Below are 14,361 nucleotides of genomic sequence, written 5' to 3'. Positions count from 1 at the left end.
CCATATGCCTGCCCCACCACTATATTCTGTAAGCACATAACACATTTGGTGCCATAGGGAACTGCTGGAGAGGGGTTTTCCCTGAGGAGGAACTGTGCCCCCAGTTTCACCCCCATCTGATTTAGTGGATATTTAGGGGAAACTGGATTTTAGACTTAAGGGCTGACTGCAAGCAGTAAGGCTTTGAAGCTGTCGAGATGGAATGAGCGTATTCCATATGTGGGAGGGTATGAATTTGGGGAAGCCAGGAATGGAATGCAATAAACTGAATGTCTATGTTCCCCAGAATTCATATGTTGAAACCCTAATCCCAATGTCATGGTCTTAGGATGTGGGGGCCTTTGGGAGGAGATCAGGCCATGGGGGTGGAGCCACATGAATGGGGCCAGTGAGCTAGCTAGCTTTCTACCATGTGAGGACAGCAAAAAGTCAGCCATCTGCTCAAAAGCATGCTGGCTTCATGAACTTGGACTTCCAGCCTCCAGACTGTGGGAAGTGTATTTCAGTTGGTGATGAACCCCAGTCTATGGTACTTTGTTATAGCAGACAGAATAGACCAAGACATTCCTACCCTCCCTCATCCCCCACCCCCCTCTCTCCATTTTGCAAATATGTTCAGATCCATGGAGAGTTTCTCAAGCTCAGACTAATTATCAAGGTGGTATTACCTCCTATTCATAAACAAGCTAAGAACCAAACGCTGTTCTCTGGATCAGTTAAACATTTACACTAAAAAGGACTCCACTCTCCATTCCAACTTTTTTTTTCATCACTTTTGAGTATTTTAGAATTTTCATAGGGCATTCTCTAAAATTTAAATTCCCAAAGAAAATTAGAAGATGTTTTCTTATGTTTTTCTGCTGGAAGCATGTAGGTGTGGTCATGAAAATGACAGGAACCTTTCAGAATGGGGCAGCTGGCCCTCCTCAGTTTATGATTTGCCAATCTGTCAATGTTGGGTTTTGCTAGTGACTCATGGGGGATAAGATAGCATGCACATTTTAATCCCAGAATCAGTGATTGTGCTACCTTATGTGGTAAAAGGACCTTGAACGTGTGTTTAAGAACCCTGAGACAGGGAGATTACCTTGGGTTATCTGCATGGGCCCGGTATTGTCACAGGTCCCAGATTTTGAGTCTAGACTTCTCTCTTGTCCAGCAAGAGCAGACGTAGAATTGCATATGAGAGAAGCTAATGTCCAGGTGGAGACAGAAGCTCTGAGTAAGGGTCCTTTCTCCGTATTTATTAGGATCAGAAGGCTTACATACGTGATGGACATGCAGAAAGAGACAATAAAACAGTCATCACTAACTCATGTGTGTGAGATAAAGAGGGTTTCAAAGTTATGCAGTGCTAGGGGTTTGGGTCAAGATAATTAAAATCCCCGGTCCAAGCAGATAGACATTTACTGCAGGCACCAGGCACTGTGTCTGTTTATCTTAACTTTTCTAGGAGCTATGACGGATAGAGCATGTTCCCTCAGTGTCAACAAGACGTTTTTCTTGCTAATTAGCTCTGGGTGCTTTCTCCCTGTAGTGGCTTTCTGCTCAGCGCTTCATTTTAGCTAATGGTGAATTCTAGGTGCTTTCGCCCTGCTGTGGCAGTTTTCCACCTCTACCTTCTCAGACACTTCCGTCCTGTGGAAGTGGCTTTCCACTCTATACTTTGTTCTAAGCTGGGCACTTTTGCCCTGTGGTGGCTTTCCACCCTAAGCCTTGTTAAGCCATTGGTACAAGCTCAGAAAATTCTTAAACTTATGCCCCACAGTCACAGGACCCTTACAAGAGGCAGGCCAGGAGGGTTAACCAGAGAGAGACTGAAGGATGTTACACTGCGGGCTTTGAACCATTATTTGTTTTATTAAGGAATGCTTAGGCGGGACTTTTGTGTGCCACACGGTATTCCAAAGGTTCTGCACACCTAACCTGTGCAGCCATCATACTCTGTTGAGCAGAGGGGCTTCCAGCACACCCAAAGATGGGTGGTCTGGGCATGATGGCTGAGCACACAGGGGACTTTGATATGTGCCAGTGGGGTGGGGGTAAAGCTCTTGCTCCAAATTCCTCTTCTGTTTCACAACATTGTTTAGTTCACTGAGCTGATTAATAATTTCCTCATTTCCACCTCATTCCACACAGGGTCCCCATGTGCCTAGGGTTTTTTCTTCCAGGTACAAAGTCACATTTTAGTGTTAAGAGATAATAACAGATGTCTATGTTGACGTATTTTAATCTTAAAATATAGCCCAGAAGGATGCTGACAAGTGAGTCCAAAGGGACAATTTCCTGTCCTAGGGACAGATGGTAGAGGATATATTTTTGATGTGGTTGACAAGACTTCAGAGATATATTATTTTCCCTTTTTCAAACAACACAATAGCATTTGTATTCCTTTTTGTGAACTCTGGTGGCTGGGTAGCTCTGCTTTCCCGGAGAAGGTGTTTACACTACAATGGTCTCACTCACCCTTGTTTCCAGGGGCTTGAATATACATTCAGCGAGGTCATAGAGATTATTTCAATTTGTTTAATTAGTTTTACACAACCTGTTTTGGACTTTTCTGTCAAAGCGTCATCCCTAGCCCAATTTATTCCCCAGGAAGCCCTGACTGCGCTTGATGAGGCCATGTGGGGAAGGTCTTCCTGGAGGCGCCCAAGGGGACGCGGGGGAGCAGGAAGACCCCAGGCTGCATCAAAGAGCCTAGGACAGGGGTCTCCAGGACCCGTGTGCCTCACACACCCGAACGGGGAATGACACAGAGTTGGTAAGGGGGTGGGATTTTGGCAAACCCAATCACGCTGGGACTGAGGTCAATATCCTTGGGGGCAACGAGAGGCTTCAGGTTAAAGTGTTGCAAAATGGCAGCCAAGAACAGGAACAATTCCATGCGAGCCAGGCCTTCTCCAACACACACCCGCTTTCCTGGAAGGGAAAACAGTGCTGCTGAGACTCTCAGGCGGCTTCAAGAAACAGCAGCACTGTTACAGGCGAGGCAGCAGAGGGGGGCCAGGTTAGGGGGGGATTTGTGGATAAACTGTCATCCTAAAGCAGAACTGACCCCTCTCTACCTGTTGAAAGGAAGCACATAACACATTTCAGTATAACAATATCCGTGATAGACATATTCAGAGACCAGCCTTCATACGGCCTCCGTCACTAGGACTCAACAGAATAAGCATACGTTAGGTTGGGAGAGTGATCTTTGCCCAGTGCTCAGCCTGATATCTCACAGAAAATAAGTGGGGCCACAGTTGGAAGCCAAACTCTCTAACACTGGGTGTTACTGAGTTGGTTGTATGATCTTTTCTCCCACCAACCCCTGAAGGAAGGTCCTGGAGAAGGAGATCAAGGGCCCAAGAGAGGACTATATGGTCCCATGATGAGTCCAGGTAACCAAGCATTAGATTTTGCTTATTAACCCTTGTTTAAAATTATGGAGAATTAGGTACTAGAGTCTTGAAAGATTTTCACTAAGTCCTATTAAACACATAAGAATTTCAGCACTGAATGAAGTATCTGCTTTGTTGACATAATAAATCATCTCATTCCCAGGACTTCTGGTAGGAAGATGTCATCAAGCTATGTGAACACGGAGCAACACATCTGGGACATGTTGTGAACAGAAGCCAGGCCCCAGTACAGGCCCACGGCCATGGCAGAGAGCACAAACCAGGGACAGCTCCCCAGGGAAGGGGCTACATCTGCACTCTTCTTACCTGCAGAAAATGCCTTGAAATAGTCACTGTATTTGAACTTGCCGCTTTCATTCAGAAAGTGCTCTGGCTTAAACTTCTCTGGATCAGGGAATTCTTGGCTGTCAAACAAGAGGGAGTCCAGCGTTGGGACCACGACTGTGCCCTGGAAAGAGCAAAGGCTTGTGTCGGTCCCTCAGGTTAACAGAACATGGGCTTCCCACTGGGACCTCCAGTTGGGGAAGTCATTGCTTAAGGACCACATGAAAAGCAGTCAGGGGTCAAGTCTAAATGGTGCCAAGAGCTGCAATCTCATCAGAGGAGGGGCTCAGAGCTAAATGTTACTGTTGTTGGTTTCTGGTGTTGGGAAATACCACAAACCCCAGGCACTGTCCCAGGGGTCTCCTTTCCAGATTTTCTCCATTTCTTGGTCACCAGGTCCATGTGAGGACTGCTGGGGAAGCAGCCCTCTGCAGGGTGGGAACGCTGGCCCAGCACCCACCGTTCAGCCACATCTGCCAGAATATCCTGCCCTTTGGCAGCTGGCTGATGGGCTGGAGGGGTGGTGCTCAGGGTGTGCATGCCAGGCTCACATCTGACCTTGGGAATGACGTATCCTCTGAAAATTGTGTCCTGGATTGCTTCATGGGGCAAGTTGGAGGGCAAGAGGTCGATAAATCGCTGAATCTCATGCACCACAGCATCCATGTAGGGCATCTCTAGCCTGTCCTTGATGGCAGGGATTCGGCTTGGCCCAATTACCCTGTCGATTTCTTCGTGAAGTTTCTCTGCCATGGTATGAATAGCATAGATGTAAAGGAGCGACTGCAGGCTGGCTCAGCATCCGTCTACCCATCCGCCCAGCAGGTACTCATGGAACCCTCTCAGCAGTGCTTCAAGGTGTCCTGGGTACCGTAAGTACAGTCAAGTTCTGTGAGTCTGTTTAAGTTTCTTGCACGTGTTACCACCTAGTTGATCGTAGCTAATCCAGTTGTTGTTACGCCAGGAGTAGATAGTAACAGAAAGGTCTTAGAAACTTCTAGTTGGAGGATAGGGAGTTGGGTGGCTCAGTCAGTTGAGCACCCAACTTTTGATTTCAGCTCAGGTCATGATCCAAGGGTTGTAAGACTGACCCCTGGGCCATGCTCCAGGCTGAGTGTGAAGCCTGCTTAAGATTCTCTCTCTATACACAATGGAGTACTATGTGGCAATGCGAAAGAATGAAATCTGGCCATTTGTAGCAATGTGGATGGACCTCGAGGGTGTCATGGTAAGCAAAATAAGTCAGGCAGAAAAGGATGGATACCATATGTTTTCACTCATAGGTCTAACAGGAGAAACCTAACAAGGGACCAGGGGAAGGGGAAGGGAGGGAAAAGAAAGTTAGGGAGAGGAAGTGAGGCAAATCCTGAGAAACTCTGGAATACTGAAAACAAACTGAGGACTGAAGAGGGAGGAGGAAAGGGGAAGGGGGGTGATGGAGGGGGGCACTTGTGGGGAAGAGCACTGGGTGTTATATGGAAACCAACTTGCCAATAAACTATTAATAAAGAAAAGGATTCTCTCTCTCTCCCTTTGTCCCTCTCCTCCACCTTTGCTCTCTCTCTAAAAATAAAAATAAACATTCAAGTTGGAGTGAAATCTCTGCATTAATTACTAATTACCCCACGCTAGTCTATTGCATGTTTCAGGATGTATGGATGCGAAAGGCAGAATGGAAACAGATCTGCGTGGCCTTCTGCATGAAGAACTAGAAAGTAGGGTCTGGGTGTCCATGTCTTTCTGGTGGAGGTAACAGCAACCTTTGAGTTGGGCTGGACCTGTCTGAGCTTGAGATTTCCTGTGGGCCTTTACAACATGCTGAGTGAATCACAAAATTATGTGCCATACGGTCCCAGGTAAAGATGTAAAACACACACTATGGATTGTATGCTGATACTTAACAAACATTAAAGTATGAAGTCAAGCAGAGATGGCACACAGCAACCCTGGGACACTGCCAAGTCTGGGGTGGGCAGCAGGGGGCCTAAGGAGGGACTTTGGCTGGCTTTGCAACCTGTTCTTTGCAAGAGCTCTGAAGCAGATACTGCAAAATGTTAATACATGTTACATTTTGCAATAGGGTATTGGTGTCAGTCATATTTATTTTCTTTTTCTCTATATTGGAAATTACTCATAATTAATCATGTAAAACACTTTTTTAGTCTATAGTCCCCTAGCAGAGACTGGTCAGAAGTCCTCTCAGATTTGTGAAAGACTTCCCTCTAGGGACTTCGGGTTCCTTAGCCCCTCGCCTTTCTGTGAGACAGAGAAAGCAATGGCCTTGGAGTCAGATGGACCAGATCTGATCCTGAACAGGTAACATTCCACACTCTTGGGGGGAAATTACTTCATGTCCTATGATACCTACCCTTAAGTACACAGTATATTTAAGAGATTCTACACCCATGTCTGGCTTATTAGAAGCAGCAGCACTCATGCCTTGGGATGCCTCGGAGACCCCTGGAGCAGAGCCCAGGGGAAGGGGGGACACTAGGCTTGGCCACTAGTCATGAGGGCACCCTCACCCCAGGCAGCAGCTCCCTTTCCGTCCACTTTCCTGGGAGGGCAGCACTCATCACCCTCTTAACATATCAATGCCCTCTCAGTGCCTCTACTTGGCCCAAGACAAGGGCGGGTACTTCTGGGGCATGGCCCTCTGCATGTGTGGCACCAGATGCCTTCCCCTCCTCGAAGGCATTCTGAGTCCCACCTGGCCCTGGTGCAGGAGCAGCCCCTGGGAAAGAAATGGCTTCCAGGGCAGGCAAGCTTGGAACGCTTCTCCCTGGGGATCCCTTCTTCTAATCCCCATTCTTCCAGTTGGGTGAACTATGCCATGAAGGCCTTGGCCCCATCCTGCCCTCTCTCTCTGCTCTGCCTGAGAGGCCAGGTCTTGTTCACGGGCAGGGTAGACATTGTGTTCACTGTCATAAATAGGTTATACTATGGATTGGAATGCAGATGGCATTGCATTTTCCATGCTGGTGCTGGCTCTTCTTGTCTGAAATCAGGTGTGTGTCAGTGGGATGTGGAGGGACTGGTGTTCAAGAGTGTCAGGTCCCTGTCATATACAAGAACGCTTCCACCGAATTCATGCCAGTGATTCCAGTCTTACTCCCATGACAGTTAACAAGCAATGCCGGTTTCCATTTTGCAGGCATAAAGCTAAAGCTTAAATGCTCCAGCCTGATGGTCCAGGTGTGACAGTTGGCCCCGGAATCTTTGCCCACTACTTAGCATACCTTCGATTTCCGGGTATTTCATGAGAATCAGGAGTCCATATCTCAGCGTGGTGCTGGTGGTCTCTGTCCCCGCAAAGAACAGGTCAGCAACAGTGGCAGCAATGTTGTCCAAGGAGAACCAAGGCTCTGTGCTGTATCTTTCCTGCAGATATCAGAGACAGACGGGGACTCCAGAAAGTGTTTTCAGGTGGGTGTAAGAGACCCTTGCCTTCCTCAGCAGAAAAGAACCCGACAAGCCTGCCAGCTCCACAGGGAAGGGGGCAAGTGTGCATGAGGCTATCCCATGGAAACGTGACCGTCTCCAGGGCACAGTTAGGGGAACCAAGGCTCCCACAAAACTGGCCATCGGCAGGATTGTGCCCCTCGCCCAGGGTGTGGAGCCTTGTGCTCCTTATACAGAACTGAGGGCTGTCCTGGGGAAAAGGCTCTCCCTGGTGCTGAGCCGTGACCTCCAGCAACCCACGGCTGCTGAACTGTGGGGCCTCTGCTAACAACCCAAGAGTCTCAGAGGCTGCTCTTGACCTTCACCAAGCCCACAGTCAGCGCTATTGATTCTCAGGAGGCAGGGAAGTCCCCAAGAAGCCACTGGGTAGGGCAGCGAGGGGCCCCTGTGATAGACGAGCTTCTAGGGAAATCAGGTACAGAATTCACATGCTGCTCTAGAGCCCAAAGGGATGTCAAAGGAAGGAGGAGAAGCGTCACCACCTGGGTGGGGTCCTGGGGGCTGTCAGATAGGTAATGCTGGGTAGACCTGGAAACCCTTGAACCCATGTACAATTTGGGGGTTATGTGCTGAGGAGGACTGTGGAGGGCTTCGAGCCAAATGAAACACAGTCATCAAAATCAGAAATGGTTAAGAAGTACAGCCTGGAGGGAACGCACAAGAAGGGCCCACGCACCAGCCCCACAGCCATTGATGGCTCCCCCAAGAAAGCCATTTTGCCGGCCAGCACTGCAGACCCTCAGTGGTGTTTGAGGCTAGCCAGGCAGGGCTGGCACCTATGGGAGCAGGAGTGGTGGTCATATGAAGCCAAGGTAGTGTAGAGCCAGGAGCAAGAGATGTGGCCAGTGTGGGCAATCTGGGGTGCAGCAGCATCGCCCCGGCCCCCCAGCAGTCGCAGCTCCTAACGAGGAGGTGAAGCACGTCCTCATGCCCGCATGTCTGCGGTACCTTCTGCATCTCCAGGAGCAGGCAGTCAGTGAAGTCCCGGGGGCAGTTGGGGTCCAGGGACTCCTGGTGTTCCTTCACTCTTGCTGAAGCGTAACCTTTTATTTCATACACGTTTTTAATTACTTTTCTATGGTTTCCAGGTAGGTAGTACAGATAACTCGGGAAAATATTATAAAGCTAGAGAGAGAAAGAAGAGAGAGAGGATTATCTTACTATGCTTTCTTCCAGATGCAACATGGTTTTGTGTACTTGACTAATAACTTTTCCAACCTGAATTGATGGCTGTTTTATTGTACTATTTAGAACATTTTGGCTCACAGTAACTTTTTGGCACCACAACATCAGATGTGCAAAGTCATGTGTTAGTGGGGTCCTGTTTAAAATTTTTTTTAAATTTACTTACTTTTGAGAGACAGAGAGAGACAGATCATGAGCAGAGGAGGGGCAGAGAGAGAGGGACACACAGAAGCGGAAGCAGGCAGGCTCCGAGCTGCCAGCACAGAGCCCGGCGTGGGGCTCGAACCCACAAACTGTGAGATCATGACCTGAGCCGAAGTCGGCGCCCAACCGACTGAGCCACCCAGCTGCCCCAGTGGGGTCCTGTTTTAAAAGGTAAAATGGTAAGTGTTCCGTGGTCAGCAAAGGGAACATGGCGCCCCGTGGAGGTCTCCATAAGCAACCCCTAGGCCATCGAGCCGCAGGGGCCCCGGGCTCCTGCCCATCCCCCAATTCCCTACCTTGTCCTTTGCCAACCTCAGCGAAGCAACCGAGGGCAGGTGCATACTAAGGGACGTGGGGGGCCTCACCTGGAGCCAGCCGGTGCTGAGCAGGTTGAAGTTCTCATTGAACAGCTTCTGTATCCTCAGACCCGTTTGGTCCGTGTAGTCAAAGCGCTTGCGGAAGAGGATATCAGAGATGACGTTGCAGGGGGCGTAGCCCAGGAGAAAGGTAGGGTCGAAAGGCTGGCCTGGAAGAGATGAGCTGTCAGGGTCCCCCCTCTCCCCCGCCCCACCCCGCGCCGCTAACGTTTGCCAGCGCCTGGGAGAAGTGGACTGGACACTGCCAGAATTCTAAAAGCCTTGGGGGAGCCTACTTGGGGTCCCTTTACTTTCCAGCTATTCTGGATAAACACATTTGACGGCACCCTTGAGCCCCCGAGATAAGGAGGAGCCCGATCCGCCAAAGGTGCCTGTGGGTTAACGCGACCCGCTCAGTGCCAGCAGGGCTGCCCCCCAACAGGCAGTGGCACAAGGACCTGCCATCCTGAACCCCCTTCCCCGGCAGTGGCACAAGGACCAGGCCCTGCATGGCCGCACGCACCCTGCGTCCTCCTGAGTGCCGCCAGCAGGAAGGGCACCTCCCTCTGGATCCGCTCCTCGTTGGCGCGCTTCCCCATGCCATAGTCCCGAAGGATGCTCAGGGAGAGGCGCCGGGTGTCCTTCCAGCTTGGCCCGTTGTTGAAAGTAATTCCTAGGAAAGAGGGGACGGGCGCAGAGTCGTGCAGAGTCACTGCAGATGCCCCGGGCCAGGGCGAGCACCCGGGCTGCCCAGCTTGGGAGAAGCCCTTCTGGCCTCCCCTCTTGGGGCTCGCTTTCTGCGTCGCATTTCACTTCCCCTGGGCACCCTTCATACATCCGGTTTACCTTCTTCCACTTTGCCTGGAGTCTTCCCACATGACACAAAGCCACAGCTGCAGAGCAAGAGGAACCTCCCTCCACCCTTTTCCTGCCTGTTAACAAAATTCTGGAGAAAGCTGTCCTGTTTCCACTGACCTTTAATCTCCTCACTACAAATACCTTGACCTGCTGCTTTGTGGCTTCACAGAAAGTGTCCTCACTAAAACTTGAGCTGTCACTCGACTCCCAGACTCTGCCAACCATTGGATCTGGGAAGACCTCACTCAAGTTCCCCTTGGAGGTGCAAGCAAAGGTCTGAGGCAGGCCAAGGCAAGGTACATTCTAGAAGGAAGTCTGGCTGGCTGAGAGGGACAGGGAGGAGTGAGATGATGTGGCACAGCCAGATGCGACACTGAGGGTCTCAGTTCCACCCTGCAGGGAAGCATGAGGTGCGGACAGACAGGTGGACCGACAGACAGCATGCATCCCTACTGGGTGTGGTTGCAAAGAAGGTACACAATACCCAAGGCCCTACTTAGAGGTTAGAATCAGGGTTCAGTTAAAAACACAGCTGGGGATGGAGTCCTGGGATCAAGTCTGTGCATGCTAACTCCCGATTCCTGCTGGCCACTGTGGAGGCTGCTGGGTGGATAGTGGGGACACAGCTCAGAGCCTAAGAGGGAGCCCAGGGCACACATGACCACATTCCCATGTGTCTGTGGGACCCACTGATCGCCTCAGGGGGAGGGCAGCCTCAACCTTCCAGCGGCCGCAGCAGACTTGCTGACCCAGGATGCAGGGCAGACAAGTGGGGGGACCGAAGTGTGTGTGCTCAGTAGGCCAGAAGACAGAGCTGTGAGCTGGGCCCCCAGTCCTGAGAACCCAAGAAGCTTGGCAGGGAAAGTAGGAAGAGGGAATGAGTACCCAGTGGAAACCCCCTGCCCTCCCCTCCCACCAATGTCTGTGACATAGGGGACTGAGGAGGGACAGGCAGGGAGGTAGTTTGTTTTAAAATGGTAAAGAGAGACAGAGACAGAGAGACTCCCGTGGAGCCAAGACTTCGGAGTCCAAAACAGGCTGAGATGGAGACAATAATGCTTCTCCGTCACAGTTTTTTAAACATCTACTGAAATAAAAAAAAATTTTTTTTAATTAACATGCACCCTGTGCACAATATTATTATGCTGATAATTAAAATTTGCATTGTTATCCCTAGGGAACCAGAGGTCTCCCATGTACAGAGTCTGGGCTACCTGGACATGTGAAGACAGGACCTGGGAGCCCAAGCAGGAGGGGATAAACCACTCCCCTTTGAGTCTAACCCTTGGAATGTGAATGTGGCCCCTGCCTGGCTGCATTCAGGGACCCATGACTTGGACCAGGGGTGGCAGATAAGGGCTCCCTGGAACCAGCACAGAGCTCCTTGACCCCACGACTTGTGTTCTTGTGGAGCAGCAAAGCTCCTGTTGTGTTAATGACAAAGATTGAGTAGTTGACTTCGCTTTTGACAACCCCACAGAGGTTAAAACCCACAACATCCAAGAAAGAAAATCAAATGCCATTGACAGCGACAGAACATGCTGGCATGCAAAGCATCTTCCTGGAAGGTAGGAATAGAAGAAACAGGAAAGAGAACTCAGACCAAACACATCAAGCAGGAGAATGACACTGCTTTATTTCTAATTAGCTTTAGAATCTTACTAAAATGAGAGTGACAACAAGTAGAAAATAATAAGCATGCAATGTCAGGGAACGGGCAGGGATGGGCAGGGAGCTCACAGGGCTGTGAACTGGAGGAGCTGTGAGCAGGTAACCCCATGAGCTCCCGGATGTCCCAGGAGACACAGGAGGTAGGGACTGGAGTCACTCAGATGAAAACCAGGCAGGCCTCCAGACCCCAACAGGAGGTGACACAGGGAACCCAGGGCTCTAGAGACATAGGCTGCCCAAGAAAGAGAGGTGAGGCTGGCAAGACGGATCATGTGGAAATCCTTTGGTGAGCTGGGGCTGTGCTCAGCCCCTTCCCTGGTTTAAGAACACCCCAGGTGCGGAATAGGAGGCCTCCTCCTTGAAGAATGTGAACCACAGCTGAGCTAAGCCCCACAGACTAGCAGAATGCTCAGCAGTATCAGTGCCTCATCTCAGGTGAGGGGCCTTGGAGGATGGAGCATCAACACCCATGAACAGGTGAGGCTGAGTGGAAAGAGCTTTAGACTGAGGCTGCAGTGTCTGCAGGAGGAATGCGGCACAGCTCAACCACTGGAGGCATTTTCCTCCATAGCATTTCTGTGAAAGCACGTCTGCCCTGTTCATCAGTGTGCGGGTGCTTGAGGTCCTATCTTCTTTAGTGCGAGTTTATCATGGTAGCTTTCAATAAAGTATGTACTGAGCACCTGAATTGTCTGTCGGTCTCTTTCCCTTTCTATCTTGTATTATTTACTATGTGGCTATCATCACTGGTATTTCAAGACCTGGCTGGTACCCCCCACACACATGGGGGTGCTCTGAGAAGTGGAGCTCACCTTTGTTTTTGTGTGCCTCAAATGCAAAGACTTCTCCTCTGCCGGAAAAGTCATTCTTGTGGTCGAGCAGGGCTTCCTTCACTGCTTTATAGCCATGCAGGACCACGGTGCGCTGGGAGCCCAGGTACACGGTGAACACCGGCCCATACCGCTCCGCCAACTGCAGAGACCAGCAAGCAGCCAAGTGAGGCCACTGGGAACTTAGGGAAAAGGTGGGACAGGCTTTAAACTGACCCCCAGCGTTGTTATATACGAAGAGAACACAAAGGGATCTGGGGAAAGACAGTCTTTGTCCAGCCCAATTTGGGAAGACCCTCCCCACAGCGGCTTTCTTCTGCAGGGATGGAAGTTCCAGCACACCCAGGCACCAGGACACATGTGTGGACACAGTTAACATGGTGGGATGACTCCTGTCCCTCCCCTGTGGCCCCCTTGGACCACATCTGTCCCATCACCCCCACTGTCTGCTGTCCCCAGTCTAGGTCCTGGACCCCGGCTGCTGCAGGAGGACCCTGAGCCAGCACTGGCCTCCACAAGCCCATCCTCCATGGTGCACAAAACACTGTCAACATCTCCCTTATTGCAAACACTATGAAGCCCGCTCTGTGCTCTATGGCATTCTGTTTTTAACTCATGTAATAGATTCAGCAACTCATTCAGTTTTTAGATTCTTTAGCTCATTCACTGTTCACAAAAACTATAGGTGAAGGTACCACACAGGTTGGTTGACACCACTTTTCACCCTGTTCTTTGTCATCTACAGTGTGCACCTGGTGTGAATCCATGGCTTCTCCTTGCTTTGCAGCGGCAAACAGCAGCAGCAACCCCAGCCACACTGGCCTCACCAATACATCCAGTGACAGAGCAGTTAACACTTGGCTCAAGCAGAGGCCTCTGGGGATGACCATGGCCAATGCCCACTCAATGGTTCCATGCCCATGCTGTACCACTAGCTAACTATTTTTACTATCACTCTTGGATATTACTGTTAAGTCAGTTCATTCATAACAGGCCTGTATTGAATAACAACTTGTGTGACAATGAATTGAATGCACACATGTTACATCTAATCTGTGAATTCTCCGACCCCATATCAACAATATTTCACCTACCTTGGTTAAAGATTTGGGAACATTCTTGAAATCCAACTGGAGAAGATTCCCAATAATGGGCAGTGGGAAAGGGCCGGGGGGCAGTTTCCAGCTGCTGTAGATCTGCTTCCAGATAGAGATCAACATTAGGGTGGCCACCCACACCAACAGGGCAACCGTGATGCCTAGGGCAGCCATGGTGCTTTTGAGGCCACTACTGACTTGTGAAGATGCTCTGCAAGAGAGGCAAAGCTTTTATAATGCACTTTCAGGAAGGAGGGTGACCAGCCAACCAATGCCACCTTCCTTTTCCTCTGCCTCAAGATACTAATTTATAATTAACTACTGTTGGCCATCATTTCAAAGGCTGATTCCTGTAGTGGTTGCATCCGAGAAGCTCCATCCCAGCACCCACTTTATGATCTCCAGGGCCTGTCAACACTGGATGCTGGCATCTGTGCCAAAGTCAGCCAACCCAACATCCAGAGGAATATCACCAACCTTTAGGTCAGACCATGGACACTGGTTTGGACAGGAGGATTCAGATTGTGTTTACATCTGTTGTTTGGGAGCAGGATCTATGTGCTGCATCATTTATGTGCTGACAGCTGTCTCCACGGCCAAATGCTAGATCTCATAATGCAAGTCTTTTCACATCTGATCAGGTTCATCTGAGCAGCCCCCAGTAGTACCTGAATCACCAGCAGTGAAACTCACAGTGCTAGAACAGGGAAATTCAACAGCCGAATTCCACTCCATTTAGTCAAAGCAACTGGAAAATTGAGGGAAAAAAAAGAAAGAAAAAGAATTGACCAATTTTGGAAAAGTTAATATCTATTAGAAAAAGGTTTATTTTATTGTAGAAAAATCGGAGATAATTATTCTTTTTTTTCTCCATAATATTTTATTGTCAAATTGTTTCCCATACAACACCCAGTGCTCTTCCCCTCAAGTGCCCTCCACCATCACCACCACCTCTTTTCCCCCC

General features: G+C 49.8%; 1 protein-coding gene across 1 annotated transcript; it reads right to left on the bottom strand.

Moving 5' to 3' along the window:
- Window positions 1-2,510: 2,510 nt before the first annotated feature.
- Window positions 2,511-13,582, bottom strand: LOC115274160 (cytochrome P450 2E1). The gene is made up of 9 exons (XM_029917585.1): window positions 13,395-13,582; window positions 12,283-12,442; window positions 9,465-9,614; window positions 8,951-9,111; window positions 8,145-8,321; window positions 6,974-7,115; window positions 4,293-4,480; window positions 3,717-3,858; window positions 2,511-2,922 (listed from the first exon to the last, which is right to left on the bottom strand). Exons 1-9 carry the CDS (start codon window positions 13,569-13,571, stop codon window positions 2,732-2,734), a joined length of 1,488 nt encoding a protein of 495 aa, XP_029773445.1. The 5' UTR covers window positions 13,572-13,582; the 3' UTR covers window positions 2,511-2,731.
- Window positions 13,583-14,361: the final 779 nt, after the last annotated feature.

Source organism: Suricata suricatta, chromosome 2 (assembly GCF_006229205.1).
Source record: "Suricata suricatta isolate VVHF042 chromosome 2, meerkat_22Aug2017_6uvM2_HiC, whole genome shotgun sequence".
Taxonomy (NCBI): Eukaryota; Metazoa; Chordata; class Mammalia; order Carnivora; family Herpestidae; genus Suricata; species Suricata suricatta.
Note: the sequence above shows the minus strand (reverse complement) of the source record. Positions and strands in the feature narration are given on the sequence as shown.

What these genes read in the sequence shown, in the direction of transcription:
- LOC115274160 (XM_029917585.1), bottom strand. Translation starts at nt 13,571, where the DNA reads ATGGCTGCCCTAGGCATCACGGTTGCCCTGTTGGTGTGGGTGGCCACC. An exon ending in TTCCCAAATCTTTAACCAAG is followed by an intron (nt 12,443 to 13,394) that starts GTAGGTGAAATA and finishes TGGTCTCTGCAG; the next exon opens with TTGGCGGAGCGGTATGGGCC. An exon ending in GGCACTCAGGAGGACGCAGG is followed by an intron (nt 9,112 to 9,464) that starts GTGCGTGCGGCC and finishes CATCTCTTCCAG; the next exon opens with GCCAGCCTTTCGACCCTACC.